Raw genomic sequence first — 16,325 nt, 5'->3', positions numbered from 1 at the left:
TGACCTGTGAGCACAAACATGTGTTTTCAACATCTGACCACCTATATGTCTTTCCTTTCAATTGAACCGTCATGCAACTGTCTTTTGGCTTGGAGATTAGTTATTTTATTAGGATTGATAAATCATTATATATTCATAATAATGTTAGGGTCACATTTCCTAACCGGGGCCCGGGCGGACTGTTTACGGAAACGAAAAATCAAAGTGTATGCCCATACATTTGCACAAGCTATGCTCTTAAATAATTTTAGGTACGTTTTGTGTTTTTTTAAATCTTTTATATCATACTTTTCGTTCACAAAGACTGCCCGGCCGGGCTCCGGATGAGAAATGTGACCCTAGCATTAGATACATAAATGAAAACAGCAGGCCAAGATACTCGTGTTCGTATTCACATATTCGGCCTTGAAACAAGAGGAAGACAACGTCATTTGCACAAAAAAAAATCAGTATATAAATAGAAATGTCAGAGCGTACCCTGGTCATATATGTTATGCCTGTTATGTATATGATTGCTATATCATAGTCACCCTATCCCGTTACACATATATAATTTAACGTATCAACGTGCTAACGTTAGAACATCAGGACCACATGAAGAATGCAGTCAGTAGCTGTTTGTATTATGTAGCTAACTGTTGATCCAAATAAAGTTAAAGTCTCACTATACCTTAGACGTGTTATCGCAGTCTGGTTGAACCTCCATCCTTTTGCAGAAGCATTTCTCATGATGTCTAGGACGAACTTAGGGATTTCTTTCGGCAGGCTTGATGGTGCGTTTACCTCAGGCAAGGCCCCGTAAGTACTTAGCCCCTTCGCCTGTTGCATTGCTCTGTATTGATGATATGCATGTCGATAACAGAGATTATACATCCTGGTAATATCATACATTGCTACTTATATATCTAAACTTCTGTGAGAGAATTTACTTTCAATATAACCAAATGTCATATCTGTAGCATACATAGTACAATCTAAGATTATACGTTATCTTTTATAATCGTATTTGAAGTACAAAATTGACTCTAGAGGAGTGCGATCATGCCTTCCTGATTCAGTCTACAGTTATAGGCGGTGGTGCGTTGTTTGTACGATGTGTGATGTTTTCTGCTTAATATGATAATATCATGTGAATGCATTATTCATTCCGTTTATGTTATCCTTGATTTGTATCCTGATTTGATGATTTTGTAAGGGACTCAGGTACTCAGTTAACCATAGGGATCACTCTAAAGATTAATAAGTAAATGAATAAATAAATAAAGAATTGAAGAATTGAATTGATAATTGTCGTCCACACTGACCTCTTACGAGGCCTGGTCACAATCGATATTTGTACAAACGTCATCATAAACGTGAGAGTAGCCGCTGACGTCAGCAGTAATCCGAACAACATCAGTCTTAGTGACGTCATCGCTGATCTGAAGATTGACTGGTGTCCTTACGTACGTCTGTAGGATAAACAATGCGAGAGTCTCAAAACTACACACATGCATACGGGTGTAGTTGTAGCAACTCGGCCATGATCTACTATTCTAGATTGTACACGTAGCCGTGGATTTTTGTAGTCTTATACATACATAGACCCGTAATAGTACTACTAGTAGTACTAAAATAAGTAACAGAAGCCCTGCCAGAGACGCCACCACTACATTTGGCCCGACAAAGTAGTAATCGGTGTACGGTCTTTGGATTCGACTGATAGAGAGCCCCTGCCCCCCTCCCCCACTTGCAGTCCTCGCCCATATTTATCATTAACTGGCCGATAACCCCAGGGCAATAGTGTACTGAGTGTGTCTCTTTGTATTATTTTCTTACCATATTCCTAGCAGTGCATTATGTACATATTAAATACAAATGGATGAATAAACAACAGACATATAAATATCTAGAAAGATAGAAGTGATACAATTTGAGAGCAACTACGGGGTATGCATAATTGGTTTTCAATGATCTTCGAGAATACACGTAAAAATATATACAGTTCTGAGTACATACAATTATGTATTTAGTATACATGTACATAGATTGACAATGAAACTCACCAATCTTTTTAACATGTTATGGTGGACATGTTCTGGCCGGTCTTCTGATATCTAAAGGACCGTCCATGTCGGTGGTAACAATTGTGAAGGTAGCTACATATATAGGGGCATCAATAATAAATGATAGAGTCTTTATTCTCTGGGCGTTTACCCTCCCCGCAACAATGGTGGTCTCTTCCAAAACAGGTCAGACCAGTTGAAGCATTGAGTAGACCAATTACCCCGGTTCAGTCCACTAGGGTGGCGCACTCGCTACGACCGAGCGATTTAACAGAGCGCTCAACGAATTGCATAGATACAAAACGAGTCTTTTTACGCCTTGCGTGTTATGTTGTCTTTTCAGTCATGCTTCCATACATTTTGCATGACATTCCAATTACGAAGTGAAGCGTTATACAAATCCACTTTAGGTCGCAGCGAGTCGACGTTTTGTGGAATGGGAGCCTCGTCAGCAACGGTTGCGGTACAACGTTTGCACGCGTCTGGCCAATGAAGCAAGTTAACCCTTAAGCTGCCAGGTTTTTTAGTCAAGTAAAAATAAAAAAAATGTTTGACCCCTGACCTCCCTCACGAAATTCGCAAAACAGCCGGCGGCCATAACTCCCCTAACTTCCGAGTTTCGGGCGCTACGCGCACGCAAAACTGTTTTCTTCTGCGGAATAATCTATCCCGGTTATAGCCGGGCCCAGCACACAAGGCATGTTTCTGTATCCCTGTTTAAACCGGGACTGGCAGCTTAAGGGTTTTAATACTAGTACTTCATTACTGGGAAATATATAATAAATAAAAAGAATGTGTGTGCTGTTTGTTGCAGGTATACGTAATGAATTTATATGGGGGAATACAAGACAAGATAACTATGGTACTCCATCATACGTTTGCACTCTACGAATGCTGTTAAGTATTTCTATTGATTGATCCTATGGTTTTGTATCTATCCATAAGACAAGCAATACAAGAACACTTCAAACCTTAAGTTTTTAAAACGATTTTATATCTAAAGCCATTTGAAAACATACATGAATCCTTTGCCATTATCATAAACCATTGCGACGTTCAAACGTTTATTTTACAGTTTTCAACATGTACTGAACTTTATAAGTGATAAAGATGGACGTCCGTTAAGAATAACATTGAATTATCTTTCGCATTATTTCTTCTTTTCCAATTCTGCAAAAAGTGTATTCTAGCAGATACATTTGTACTACGCAACGTATTCAATTACCAACCACAATATAAAACCATATGACAGCTTTAAAATGTTTCTAAATATTATTCTTAAGAATAAGCGAATGAAAAAAATCAATACGAAAATTTTATTTCTGTTAAACAACAAAGGTATCGATTAACATTGTTTAATACGAATATGCACAAAAACAATACTTTGTGAAACAATATACAGAGCGTGAATGTCGTACCATCAGCACTTACTAGGTGGCGCCCTGCATAAACGCCACCATTAGATATAGAACATAAACATAATTACATGTACTATTCAATTGTCTACCTTCCGTTCAGCATTGTAAAATCTAAGTTGAAGTGTTTGCAAAATATAATGAAGGATTCTCAATGTCAAACCAGTCGTCAGATCACTGAAATAACATGGCTAAAGAGAGTGAGTGGTGTTTGCAGAGATTATCATGGTATGGTAACGAGGGATATTATGGTCTGTTTGCTGCGCCAAAGCAGGCCTGCCCCCTTAATTAATCATAATCACATGCCATCAAAACATTGATAGAAGTACTAGTTTTTTTACAAATTGTAAAATCAACGAAGCTTTTTTCCCATGATATATGTCTTAAGAGACACACGAGTTCAATTACAAGTCAATGAACACATTGCTCGGTTTAGTGTTTAAGAAAATATAAAGGTAATTCATTTCTAGATAGAATCTCCTTGTTACAAGTTGACCGGTCTATTCTGTCACTGTGAGAAACGTATTGCATATCCTTGATGGAGCTGCACCGTCTTTCGGAAGAGACATAAAATGGGGGTCCCATGTTCGAGGAGGTGCCTCACGCACGTTAAAACAGCCTCATTACTCAGATGGATACCTACTGGCTGTGATGATACAACACGGTGAATATCTGTGAACTAAACCGATGAACCAACTACGTTTTAAAGTTCCCCCTCCCCGATGAGAAGAAGCCCAGAATCTCAAACCAAACGAGCTATTTTTGTTAGCGCCTTCCGGCAGCGGTGCGCATCAGTTGGATAGTTTCGTCATCCAGAGATCTGGTCATATCTACTGCGGCGTCCCCTTCCTGTAGAGTTGGAAAAAAAGACAAAGAAGATATTAGAGTAATTCGTACACAAATGTAAGTCCTAACAAAAGTTATAAATGAAACTTCAAAGATATAGAGATAATTTTCATATACTAAAAATATGATTTTGACTTAGCTACATTGTTTGCAAAATATCTGAAGGATGTCTTGAATTCATAGCATTTCAAGCTTACTGATATCAAGGAGGATTAAAATCTTCTTGCTGATATCGCCAGATCTTGTCTTAATACTATTATCGAAGAGGAAATGCCACTGTTATTTTAAGAATTCATGAACCGCCAAATCCGTCAAGACCACTTAGTGCCCTCTCCCATCGCCTGAACCACAAATCACGTGCTATGTTAAGCCGGCTATAATTAATGCTATGACGAAGACGCCGTATCTTGTTACCATTGCTATGTAAGAAATAGAGTAAGAAATAGACTGAAGAAAGCAAGCAAGGAAGGAAGCTGCTAAACAGAGAAAGAAGGAAAGGTAATGGTGAGGTGAAGAGGAAGTGATATCTGAAAAAGAGAAAGGTGAATATTAAGATTTCTAAAGAGAAAACAGATTTGCTAAGAGTAAGAGAAGTATGATACTTTTTTGTGACATCTGATGTGGAATATTTGCTCTTGTAGCATAAAAACCCAACATATTTCCTTTTTGATTTATAGTTGTAGAGCTGTGCCTTCTAAATATTCCAGCGAAAAGTGAGAATCTATCAATAGATATATTTCAACAGATGTCACAATGCCTGCGTAGTGAGGACAGAGATACAGTTCTAGTACTAGTGTTGATTGCCGCCATCTTGGAAAATGGCTGCCAAACTCACGCCATATTAGGTTTTAGCTGATAGCAATAGCTCTCGGATTTCACCGTCTTGTGTATTGTCCAGGGGAGTTTCGTCATCCTGTGGTGGGAGAAGGTCAACTTCAACGTCTGAATGTGACTCGTTGTGAACAATATGCCTTTTTTCCTTCTAGTCCATGACCTTGCTGACGCCATTTTGTCCTTGAACTATGCAATGTCTCCGAACAAACTTACTCCGACTAAACAGCACAATAGAACTCTGGATATGTTATCTAAAACACTTTTAGTAAGAGACTTCTTTTAGTGGATATTAATGATTTCTGTGCAAAATATGTTGAGCTCGTTTTTCTTTTCTTTTTTGTTTGCAGTAAATAATTAGACTGGAGGTAGCCTATCAGCTGGGGTGTTGATTATTGCTCAGCAAAGCCAGGGTCATCACGGAAAAAAGCTGAGGAACAAAGAAAAATATGTCATATCAAAAAATAGCTTGGCATATGTAAATTATCTATGCAAAGTAAGCCTTAGTTTACTAATCATATGCGATAAACTAGTCTTCACAGATTGATGACATTAGTAACGCGGTTTCAGTCATATGCAGGCTTTCCAAATGACGTCAGTTGCGCCATGTTGGAGTACAGTGTAATCACTACGTCTGTACTCCAACATGGCCGCCAATGGATTTGAATCATGATATTTATGACGTCAACGAAAAGCCCGTGTAAAGTTAACGCTGCAGAATTAAAGACATTTTGGTAGATGCCGTGAAGCTACATTTTGTACTGTGCCATTTAAATGTGTCAGAATATGGTTATCGACGCGGAATACAAAATAAACCAAGTAGCTGGATAAATTCTCTTCAGACGTTGCATATCTTTCACCAGTACTGGTGACTGAGAATGATGATAAATATCCAGCCATTCTCAGTCCCTAAAGAAAGACAGTGGATGCTTTCTGAAACACCTGACTCTTAAGAGAATTTATCCACTTGCTTGGTTATTTTGCATTACTTAATGTTGTACCTGAAAGTTTAACCCCAATGACGTAAGATTATGAATGAATGACGTACCTCATTCTTGATGGTTGGATCTGCCCCGCCCTTGAGAAGCACTCTGACAGACTTGTGCTTGCCTTTTTTCGCGGCGATATGCAGAGGTGTCTGTTCGTACTGTTAGATAGATAGATAAAATGATAAATGAATACATAAAGTATGATCATCCTCATCGTCTGGTCGTGAAGGTGATCATAATTGTGATTATAAGTGTGATCATAAGTGTGATCATAAGTGTGATCATAAGTATGATCATAATATTGATCATAAGTGGAATCATGATTGCAATCAAAACCTTTGGCATTAGCCTCTGAACTGCTTGATCCGCATGTATATATATATCATTTAAGCCTTCTACATAAGAAAAAGCATTTTTAAAAGCCTTCTGCAGATGAAAAATTATGACGATCCGTCAATCATTTCTTGAGTTATTCTCTTTCAAAGTCTCACAAAACTAGCCCATGTAGGTCCATATAGAACATGTATATCTTAGGTATGGTCGTAGATAAATTTAAGACATTGGCACATCTACATGCAGAACGTCACTGCCACTGTGCTGCCCGAAGAGGACTCAAATGTACCAAGGAATCTCTACCATTCAAAAATCGCGACCATATTACTTACGTCTACAACACGAGATATTAAAACCGGAGGTTCTGCTCTAATACCGCTGAAAGCCGCTAGGAGGCATTTCATCGGGAAAAGTGATCTTCGCTTTACCATTCATAACTAGTACTTCTCGAGTTATTATATATTCCGTCAACAATTACAAACAAACCACAAAGGCACAAGCCTACCTACAAATGACATCATAACATACACTTCTTTGTGAAGATGATTATTAAGAGTTCTTACTTCGTTTTGGAGGTTGACTTGGGCCCCTCCCTTCAGCAAAGCGTCGACAATAAGTTCGTATCCGCCGATGCAAGCCTTGTGAAGAGGTGTGTAGCCATACTGTAGGAGCAAGCACAGAATACAGGACTTTGAGGTATACCATAAAGGATTGAAAGCATCATTATGTCAAACACAATTCGAATGTAGAAATGCAAGGTATTGGAAGAGTACATTGCCGTTTCTGGTTGACTGGCTAAATGAGAGAAAATCATGTCCGCAGGACTTTTCCCCTGGACCGGTTTTAGGGAATGCCACGCATACTTGAGTGATGGTCAAAAAAGTAACTATACATTGAAGTCTCGTGCTCTAATCAACTAAGATCAGGAGAAGCCAGACTGATGGGCAGTGCAGAAAAAAAGCATCCAGAGGAAAGGAATTTGCAACAGACCCAATATCAAACAAACCCAGTGTCTTATGTGGTAGAGGCTGACATTGTCATATATATAGTGCTGTTCTAGCTGTAGCCGAAGTTGCAGGTTCGATGCTAATGCATTAGAATTTTAACAATATGATCAATATAGACCGAATGAGGCCATATATACTCACCTTCATCTGTGCGTTGACGTCTGCCCTGTTCTCTATCAAAACCTGCACCGTTTCTAAGTGACCACCCGTGCATGCTTCATGGAGGGCTGTGCTTTCTTTCTGAAAAGCAAAATGTCAACAAAGTATGTAAATATTTTCGTAGTCATAAGTCGTTTGTTTTCTTTATGTCCAATACCATTTGGTGTTGACATTCAAATAAAGGTATGCGTAGCTAGCTTACATCTTTTGAAATATATCTGGACAGTTTGATAGCCGTTGCCGTCCCGAATCAGAATTAGCTCCGCTTTCGCAATTCTCGCGATAACTTGTCTGTGCGACACGCGGGCGTACCGGATGTGAGATGAGTTATGTTTAACTCTTTTACCTTAAATGTCAAGGAAAAACCATACATATCAACAAGAAAGTAGATATGTGGTACTGCTGTCCAAAATTTGACAGTTGTGGGTCCTGAAAATTTACACCAAAAGACCTTTACGCAAGCAACTGAATTATCTTCAAAATTGTATCCAGTTACTGTCTTTTGGCGTATCTTATTACCTGGATGTCCAACTTTCATCGACACACGTATAATTGAGTTGCCAAAGCATGATCAAACTTCATGCTCCCAACTTAACTCTCACTGTCAGTATACTGTTGTATCTACCATATAATGCTATGTGATCTGATGTACATAGTACTACATACCATGTTCTTTCCGTTGACCGGCGCCCCTGCGCGGCACAGCTCAGCGACGACTTCGTGATGCCCCCAGTTAGCAGCCTTATGCAGCACAGTGTCTCCGTACTGTGGAGAAACAACCCGTTATTGTTTCATTCATTGACAAAGACTGGAGCTCGTCAGTCGTAAATATGGTGTTGGTTAAAGTCCACGAAAACGGGACAGAGCTAGCCTCGTTTTCGTGCGCCTCGCGAGATCTCGGCAGTCCGAGATTGAAACGTGATTTTTATCCGGAATGAGAACTATTGCCATACGTAGTGAGAGAGTTTTGCACTCTCAAATTGCCTTGCTTTTTTCACATCCCTCTCCCGATTGCCTAACAAGTGTAACTCACTACCCTGATACTGCATGTTCATTTGTTGGCTCGTTTGTTGGTTCGTTCGTTCGTTCGTTCGGTCGTTCAGACCCTTGTAGTGCCTAGTGACATATAGGGTAGCAAGTTTCCTTGTTGTTTTAGTAGCAGGGATTGCTAGCCCTTCCCCTGATACTGCACGTACCTTGTCTTTCTCCTTGAGGTTTGCACCTTTGTCTAGGATGGCCCTCACAACGGCGACGTCACCCCCCTGGGCGGCCTCGTACAGAATAGAACATCCCGCCTGAGTGAGAAAAAAAGATTTATTTCGATAAAAGGGTGGTTGCCAATGTTTCAATAACCACAGCTAGAACTTGCAACATTAGAAGGAAAATAAATACTAAAGAACATTTCAGATATTTTTGTCAAGCGGCTACCGGCGACCAACTTATCTGGATAAGCTGTTTCATTGTTTGAATTGCGCTTGCGCGATGTGATGCATTGTAGGTAATATGTCAGAGTTGAAGGCCCTTGAGACATAATTATGAATAAAACACGTCAGGACATGTACAAAGCATGCTCTAGCAAGAACTGTTTACAAGTTAGGGTCCTTCACCTTTGACCTGGCGCATGCGCAGTTCAAACCGCGAACAGGCTTGTTATCCTGTTACATGTATGTTTTAGTACTGTTTTAGCAAACGATGGGATAATACAGGCATCTCTAGGATAATATATAGATATTTTAAGCACTCATATGTTTCGCTAAAATCGTGTTTGCGTTCTAGATAGCTGGATGTACATAGGCCGATAGCAAAATCATTTTGCGACCCACTCAAAGATTCTTGGCGACGCCTCGGGGCGGAGGCATTTTGGAGATTGTTTTGTACTTCATGGACTAGTGAAAGAAAGCATCACGCATATTTACAGTTGAAATGGGTTACTTTGTTCTTTGCGTTGACATCTGCGCCAGCGTTGAGCAGGATCTCGACTACGTGGAGGTTGTTGGTGCTGGCCGCCATGTGAAGTACCGTGTCCCCATCCTGTGAGGAAACAAAAAGGATCCTCTAGACGGTTAGGCCCACCTCTTATAGCTCATCATGATGGTCTTCTGCATGGTTTTCATTTACATATCTGAACTGTCGTGGAAACAATAGCACGCATACCATATGACACACATATGTACGCGCACACATACAGGCACACACACACACACACACACGCACGCACTGAGACACACACACACACACACACACACACACACTCTCTCTCTCTCTCACACACACACACACAAACACACACACATATATATATATATATATATATATATATATATATATATATATATATATATATATGCACAAACACGCACGCGCACACACATGTAACGTTACGCACACAAACACACACACACACAGAGAAATATATAGATGAAGAGGGAGGGAGAGAGAACTGACGTGGTAAAAACAATCTTTCAGACGATTAAGAACTTACCGGGTCCTGATAGTTCACATTTAAGCCGTCCTTGAGGAACTTTTCCACCTTGTCGACATGTCCACCAATGGCGGCATCATACAGTGACGAGTACTACGGAAAAGGAACAAAGCAACACCGTCACTTCCTGTGCCGGACAGGTACGTCATATCCTGTGTCAGTCCATGACGTCATATGGCGCGCAATGCATATGCTGAAATCATTTCAAAATCCAGTGACGTTTGGCAGGCTAGTCGTAAAACATCTGGCACTATCGTGGTAGAAGGTTTTCTGCGACGTTGTGCTATCAACTTGCTGTTACTATTCTTGTATCTGTATCTACAATATAGTATTCAGTAACATAATGTATCATGCAACACCCTGGAAAACAACGGCCCACCATGTACTCATTCATGTACCACATCAGATAATTATGTCAGGGCATAAATATTGCATCCGATCGGATGGATTGACTTAAAACTCATAATTCCTAAATGGGAGACCTCCCTTATACATTTCTAGCATCCTGATTTGTGTCTCTGTGGATCTCTACCGGCAATTATGCCAGATTGCAATCTCTACTCTGACATTTACAGACGGGAATAAATATGGGGCCGTGAAAGATAGAGAAAAATTGGCCAGCTAGCTGGGATTGCAAAGAGGGGATTAGAATGCTTGTCGGTGGGTTCAGAGGACGAATATAAACGGTTAGTATATACCCACACAGAAATAGATATCTACAAATGTCAGAAGTCCTTACAGTCAGATTTAAAGCTTCTTTGTCACAAACAACCAAGAAGGTTTTTGGTAAGTTCTGTGAGATCCCTTACGAAACTCCATTTCAAAATCATGTCTGGTGTTGTGATGATATAGAAAGAACTCAATTATTTGCTAAAAGCCACTGGTCGAAGAAGAACTCGATCGTCCAGATAGCCAACTCCTTAAAGTTAAACATGCTGGTATCATGTGACTTTTATGTGGGTGACCCGGTTTCTATTTTGGCGTGGCAAGCTTCTTGTGGTGGAACCTTCTCGAGGGAAAACATACGTCAGACGTTGTGACATTCTTCTAGAATCAAAACATATAATTTATGGCATTCCTCGGCATGTAACAGTTACAATGCCCCTGATAAGGAATATAAGGTGGCTTAGGGCTTAAAGATAAGCAGAGAGATTTATAGCTTCAACCTAGAGTGAACAGGAGTTTTGTGGAATTTCGTTGTAGAGCCCAAATATGATTGTCACTCTTGGCATAGATATAACGTATGCGGTGAAGGGTACGATTTACAACACTACAATTAATTCCTTTGCCAGAAGTTTCAATTCAAGCTCTTACACAACCTGCTTGCTATAAACAGTCTTGCCTCTGAACATTGAGCTATGGGCTGGAGGAATCATAGAGAAAGAATGAATCTTTTTACGTTTCGTTGTCTTTTCAATTATACTTTTACATCGTGCACCAATATTCCAATTATGAACCCAAGGGGTGACACATGTCCAATCTTGGCCGCTCACCGATTGCTTTCGGTGAAAAAGGGGCTTTATGTGCTCATATGTCGTTCTGGTACATTATGCGTCCGAATATCGGTTCACATAGTTCTTGGTTCCGGTGGAGTAAAAATCCGCCCAGCTGATGTCAACATGACTAATTTGTGCCAAACGGTCACCACAACACGCGCCTCCACTTGAATGAGACGATGCCGAATTTTTGGCTATATTTACATCCGAGTCCCTTGGGGTACGCGGACTGAGCTACAGCTCGTTCCTCACTTCCAGAAAAGGCAATGCATCGGAGCCGCGGAGTCTTCGCGATCCACAAAGGCGATTTGTTTAAACCTAAGTCCGAAGCTGGGCCACTAAGGGATTGCCAATGGCGCGGTGCCCATCTGGATATCATTTTTTTTTCAGCAAAAGCAAAAAAAGATGTTACAAATTTGGCTTGAAAATGGTGGTTTGTAAACCTTGTTTAAACATCTATTTAGAATGCAAGCGGTGTAAGGTGCGGTGTAAGTGCCAGTTGCCAAGGAGAAACTACATGACCTTGCAGTTCAAAGAATGTCAATGTCTTAAGTTACTTGAGAACAAGTGCGGGTCGAACATTCACTGGGTTCGCTAGCACGCATGGAATCTGATATGCTTCACAGAAACGTACGTACTGGAGTAACTGTCCCACTGAACATGATGATACAGTGACATTGTGATCCTCAGTGACGCAATGAAAATATATTTGACGTAAATTGAAGACCACTATCAGAATCTTGGTTTTGTCGGAATGTTGCGTCGGTCAGAAGGTATGTGAGGGATGGGATGGGAACATGTGCATACGCCCTGGACGGTTTGTTTTCGCAAAAGTAAGCGGGTTAGTGGCTTTACTCAGTGACCGTACAGTTTGCAAACGTTGCAGGATTGAAGTTTACATGCGGAGGGATGGCGAAGGTTTCAGCCCTGACTTAGACGACCTTTTCTATATATGTAAAGCACGGTGCAAATAAAAAGGCGCTGAATCTATTGCAAGTTTTAAGCAGTATGAGCTTGGGATGTTTTGCAGTGGATATGATGCGGAGGAATTGGCCAGTGGGGATAGCAAGGAGTACTTTTCTGTTTAATTTTTTGAATAGGGGTAAAATGGGAGCTTATCATAGCGGCCTACATAAAAGGCCTAGGGTAGAGGGGAACGGGGATAGCGCCAAGCTTCTTAGCCTGAAATCTAGCCGTGTTAGCTTTCGTTTTAGCTGCAGCTGACTGTCAACGACGGATGGGGAGCGGATAAAGCCGGCACGGCTGGATTCCAGGCTAACAGAAGGAATGGAAATTAAACCTTTGCATACTCCGGATCTGACTTGCACAGATACGACAGACCCTCGCCACTCTTCGAGAGCACATCATATGTATGCACAGAAAGAAAAGAAAAAGAGAGAAGAGAAAAATGGGAGAGAGAAAGAGAAAAATCAGTTAGAAATTTAACATTACAGGTGTGGTTTCTTGTATCTTTTTATTCTTGCTATAACAGCTTATAAGGGACACTATATTGGAAACATGTAGTCTAAACTGCAAACGTTATCCTGTGCCCAGCATTTGGTTAAAACACTTTTTTTAAAACGCCTTCATACTTTGTATCAATAAGAAATGACGGTTTGGGCAGACCAGCTCGGCTCGAAAATGTAAACCGTAATACACACGAGGTAGAAATTGCCACACTAGATATCTAGATATGTCATATTCACTTGCTTTGACATTCATAACACAAATATCTAAAATTCTACATGTGTATCGTAGACATCTATACTTAAGCTGACAATAAATCTAGAAATTAATACAGGTGCCATGGTTCAATGCTTGCTGACACAGAACAAACAGTGTAGCTAGCTATAGCATGCTATTTCAGGGTTTGAAAAATCCAGAAACATCAACGAAACAATCTTGCTATTACTGCATGTGGTAATATATCACCCACTTCGATTCAGCCTATTTCATGTAAGTCGTGTAGTTACATACATGATATTTGCATGATAGCTGGCCGCCATATTAAAAATGTCGATTTGACATGCATACAGGTCAGAAAAAACCAGGCCGGTATTGCGAGACTACGGTTCGAATGTCAAGTGTCCCGTTTTTACCGCCATCAATTATACTCCAGCGACAGGTGCACTCTGTCAGAGGTTAGGTCAGAGGTCAAGGCCTCTCCAATATAACCCATTTTATCACAACCTTAACCCAGAATCCACAGAATCTAGGTTTGGCAGACCCCTATCTTTCATTTGGCAGTCTTTATTCCAGGTTATTTGAATATCTCGGCTCATGCAAAATGTGTGTATGGAAAGAAACACAAGATCTCGCAGGCCATAAAAAGGCAAAATGTATGGCAATCATCCCCAAATCACTAATGTCTAATCTGAGTCATTCATACTGTCTACATTTCAATACTCATGCGACATGCCATTAAGCATTGATATTCTGACCCAAGTAGACACGAGGATTATACCATTCGTTGACGAATTCGTATACATATTAATGGTAACAATAAAGAATCATCCATATTGTTGTAATTCAGTTGTTTATATCCCCATGTTTATGACAACATAGTGTCGGGACATAAATTTGAAAATACTGGCGACAACAAATTGAAATATTCCACCCCCAATGACGTAAATGGGACGATCCAAACTTGACAGCCCGACAGCTGTTCTACTAGTATCAGTAAAAATTGCAGCCGGCCAGTTTGCAAAAATATGAGCTGCACCCTAGTGAGATTGTTCCAAAGATATAAGCCTCCTATCATATGATGTGTAGCTTTTTTGTATTCGCTTCTAGTTTGTTGTACCCTATATTTTATCTCTCAAACGTCAGGAAATTTATGTGTGACTGGTTTCGGGGATGTTTACTGCAATCAGGTTTCTAATAGATAAAAGAATATCATATTCAACTTAATAACGGTGGCTGCTTGTCTTCGAGTCAATTTCCAAACAAAATTCCATATGTCCTACGTATTACGACCTACCTACATGTAGGCATAATGCTCTTTTAGTGGAACTAGAACGAAATCACTGTCTAAGCGAACTCTTCTCATAAGATACAGAATCCTGTGCTACTGCGCAAAATTTATGAACGTTTAGCACTGTGAACCCCTGTCAGGGAATTATCAGCCTGAGCTGACCCTAATTGATATGGAACCAAAAGAAAAAGTGTGAAAAAAGCGTCAAGACAAGGACATCTCATATAAAAGGGCATGCGAGCATCACATATAAAAGGCCACGAGGTGTCTATAGTTAGCCTGGCGGCTGGGTGTAACCAGTGTTACAGCAGTCCCGTCATATAGGACAGCTGCTCGCCCGCTCTGCATGTCACCCGCCCTTCATGAAACATCGCCTTTTGCGAACAGAAAGGAACAAAGAAGCTCCTGTCTTACCGCTGATGCGTCCAACCCGTTTGCGTCGGCCATTTTCCTTCAGAATATAGTCTCCAAGTCACTCCAAAGACGCCAGAACACCCCTAGCAAGACGCTTCTCTCTCTCCTCTCGCAACTAAACTCCTCTCCCGGTTGGATCCAAAATTAGTCAATGACTGCTGCACGACTCGGTAGGTCGGCATGTGGGAATGCGGCTGTCTGCCGGGGCGGAGGGACACATTGTCAATACGTGCGCCAAAAATACACCCGGGGCGCTGGATCGGGCCGGTTCACGGAAACCGAGAAGAGATATTGGTGCTCCTCATTTGCATACATTCCCCCCGCTGTCTGTGCGGGCATGGTCATGGTAGGTCATCGTCTTGTGACAAGTACAGCTACTCTCCAAGCAGAGGTTAGGGTCCTATGTTAGCCGTGTTATGGAAGCCTTTTAGGCGCTAGGCGTTTTGCCGCGTGATCGGCCTCTCTATCTTGTCAATTCTTGTTGGTGTATATTGGCCTAAAATACACCAAGAAAAGTTGACAAAATACACAACAGGTAACTAGAAAGGCCAACAAACGCCTGAAAAGATATCTATGGCCAGAACAGATGTACCGTAGGTTGGCTTAAAGAGCCAACGACAAACGCCAAAACAAAGAGGAATACAGTATACAATATAAGGAAAAAGAAAATTGGAGCCAGTCATTTCACGGCAACTGAAGTCCTAAACTAATGTTCAAACAGTTTTTTCTATCTCCTTATTTCTTTAAACTAAATGTTGTTTGGAAAAGACACATATATATATAAACCACGACTCATGTTATCTATCCATCCAAACATTTATTGCCTTTTCAAGTATATATACAGATTAAAAAATATTGCAACACTGAAGAACAAAATATGTAAACACAACAAAAAGTGGGAATCTTTATCCCTTGGTTTGTAAGCTCAATTGATTATTGCCACAGGTTATTCATTTGTCAGCACATGTACAACTGTATTTTCTTGTTTCATGTTTCTGCTTTGTATCTTTTGTTTATCTGAATAAGGCCACACCAAGTTAATCTTATGGATGACATCCGCGCGCGCATTGATTTTCGCCTGTTGTAAAAAAAAAAAAAAAAAAATCACCTCCTCCAAGGCTACACAGAACTCCGGAACTTGCCAACTTAGATTGCCGCAAAAGTTTAGCATTGTGCCGGCTTATCGGAAAACTGGGGGCGTATGTGGATTGGTATGCCATCGATGTTGGCTAGGGGGATTTTGCGTTTGCACAGTTGTACGAGAGGATCGCGGTGGCCATGCAGCGAGTATCGCCAAGACAAATTCAAACACGACCTATCCCGAGTGGCTCTCA

General features: G+C 40.6%; 1 protein-coding gene across 3 annotated transcripts; it reads right to left on the bottom strand.

Annotated features, from left to right (window-relative positions):
- Positions 1-2,918: 2,918 nt before the first annotated feature.
- Positions 2,919-15,248, bottom strand: LOC136421867 (26S proteasome non-ATPase regulatory subunit 10-like). 3 transcript variants are annotated; one of them, XM_066409435.1, is made up of 11 exons: positions 14,992-15,248; positions 12,904-12,954; positions 10,108-10,200; positions 9,558-9,656; positions 8,822-8,920; positions 8,292-8,390; positions 7,608-7,706; positions 7,023-7,121; positions 6,186-6,284; positions 5,142-5,219; positions 2,919-4,309 (listed from the first exon to the last, which is right to left on the bottom strand). In XM_066409435.1, exons 1-10 carry the CDS (start codon positions 15,022-15,024, stop codon positions 5,148-5,150), a joined length of 843 nt encoding a protein of 280 aa, XP_066265532.1. In that variant the 5' UTR covers positions 15,025-15,248; the 3' UTR covers positions 2,919-4,309; positions 5,142-5,147. The 3 variants fall into 3 exon arrangements, with proteins under 3 accessions (XP_066265532.1, XP_066265531.1, XP_066265533.1); XM_066409434.1 differs by lacking the exon at positions 5,142-5,219 and having other exon boundaries at positions 14,992-15,243; XM_066409436.1 differs by lacking the exons at positions 5,142-5,219; positions 12,904-12,954 and having other exon boundaries at positions 14,992-15,244.
- Between the last annotated feature and the right edge of the window lie 1,077 nt (positions 15,249-16,325).

This window comes from Branchiostoma lanceolatum, chromosome 16, assembly GCF_035083965.1.
Source record: "Branchiostoma lanceolatum isolate klBraLanc5 chromosome 16, klBraLanc5.hap2, whole genome shotgun sequence".
NCBI classification, from domain to species: Eukaryota; Metazoa; Chordata; class Leptocardii; order Amphioxiformes; family Branchiostomatidae; genus Branchiostoma; species Branchiostoma lanceolatum.
This window is presented reverse-complemented; position numbering and strand designations above follow the sequence as displayed.

Coding starts and splice junctions, on each gene's coding strand:
- LOC136421867 (XM_066409434.1), bottom strand. CDS start 15,024: ATGGCCGACGCAAACGGGTTGGACGCATCAGCG. Junction 8,391..8,821: donor ACCTCAAGGAGAAAGACAAG/GTACGTGCAGTA, acceptor GTTTCTCCACAG/TACGGAGACACTGTGCTGCA. Junction 4,310..6,185: donor ATCCAACCATCAAGAATGAG/GTACGTCATTCA, acceptor CCAACTCTACAG/GAAGGGGACGCCGCAGTAGA.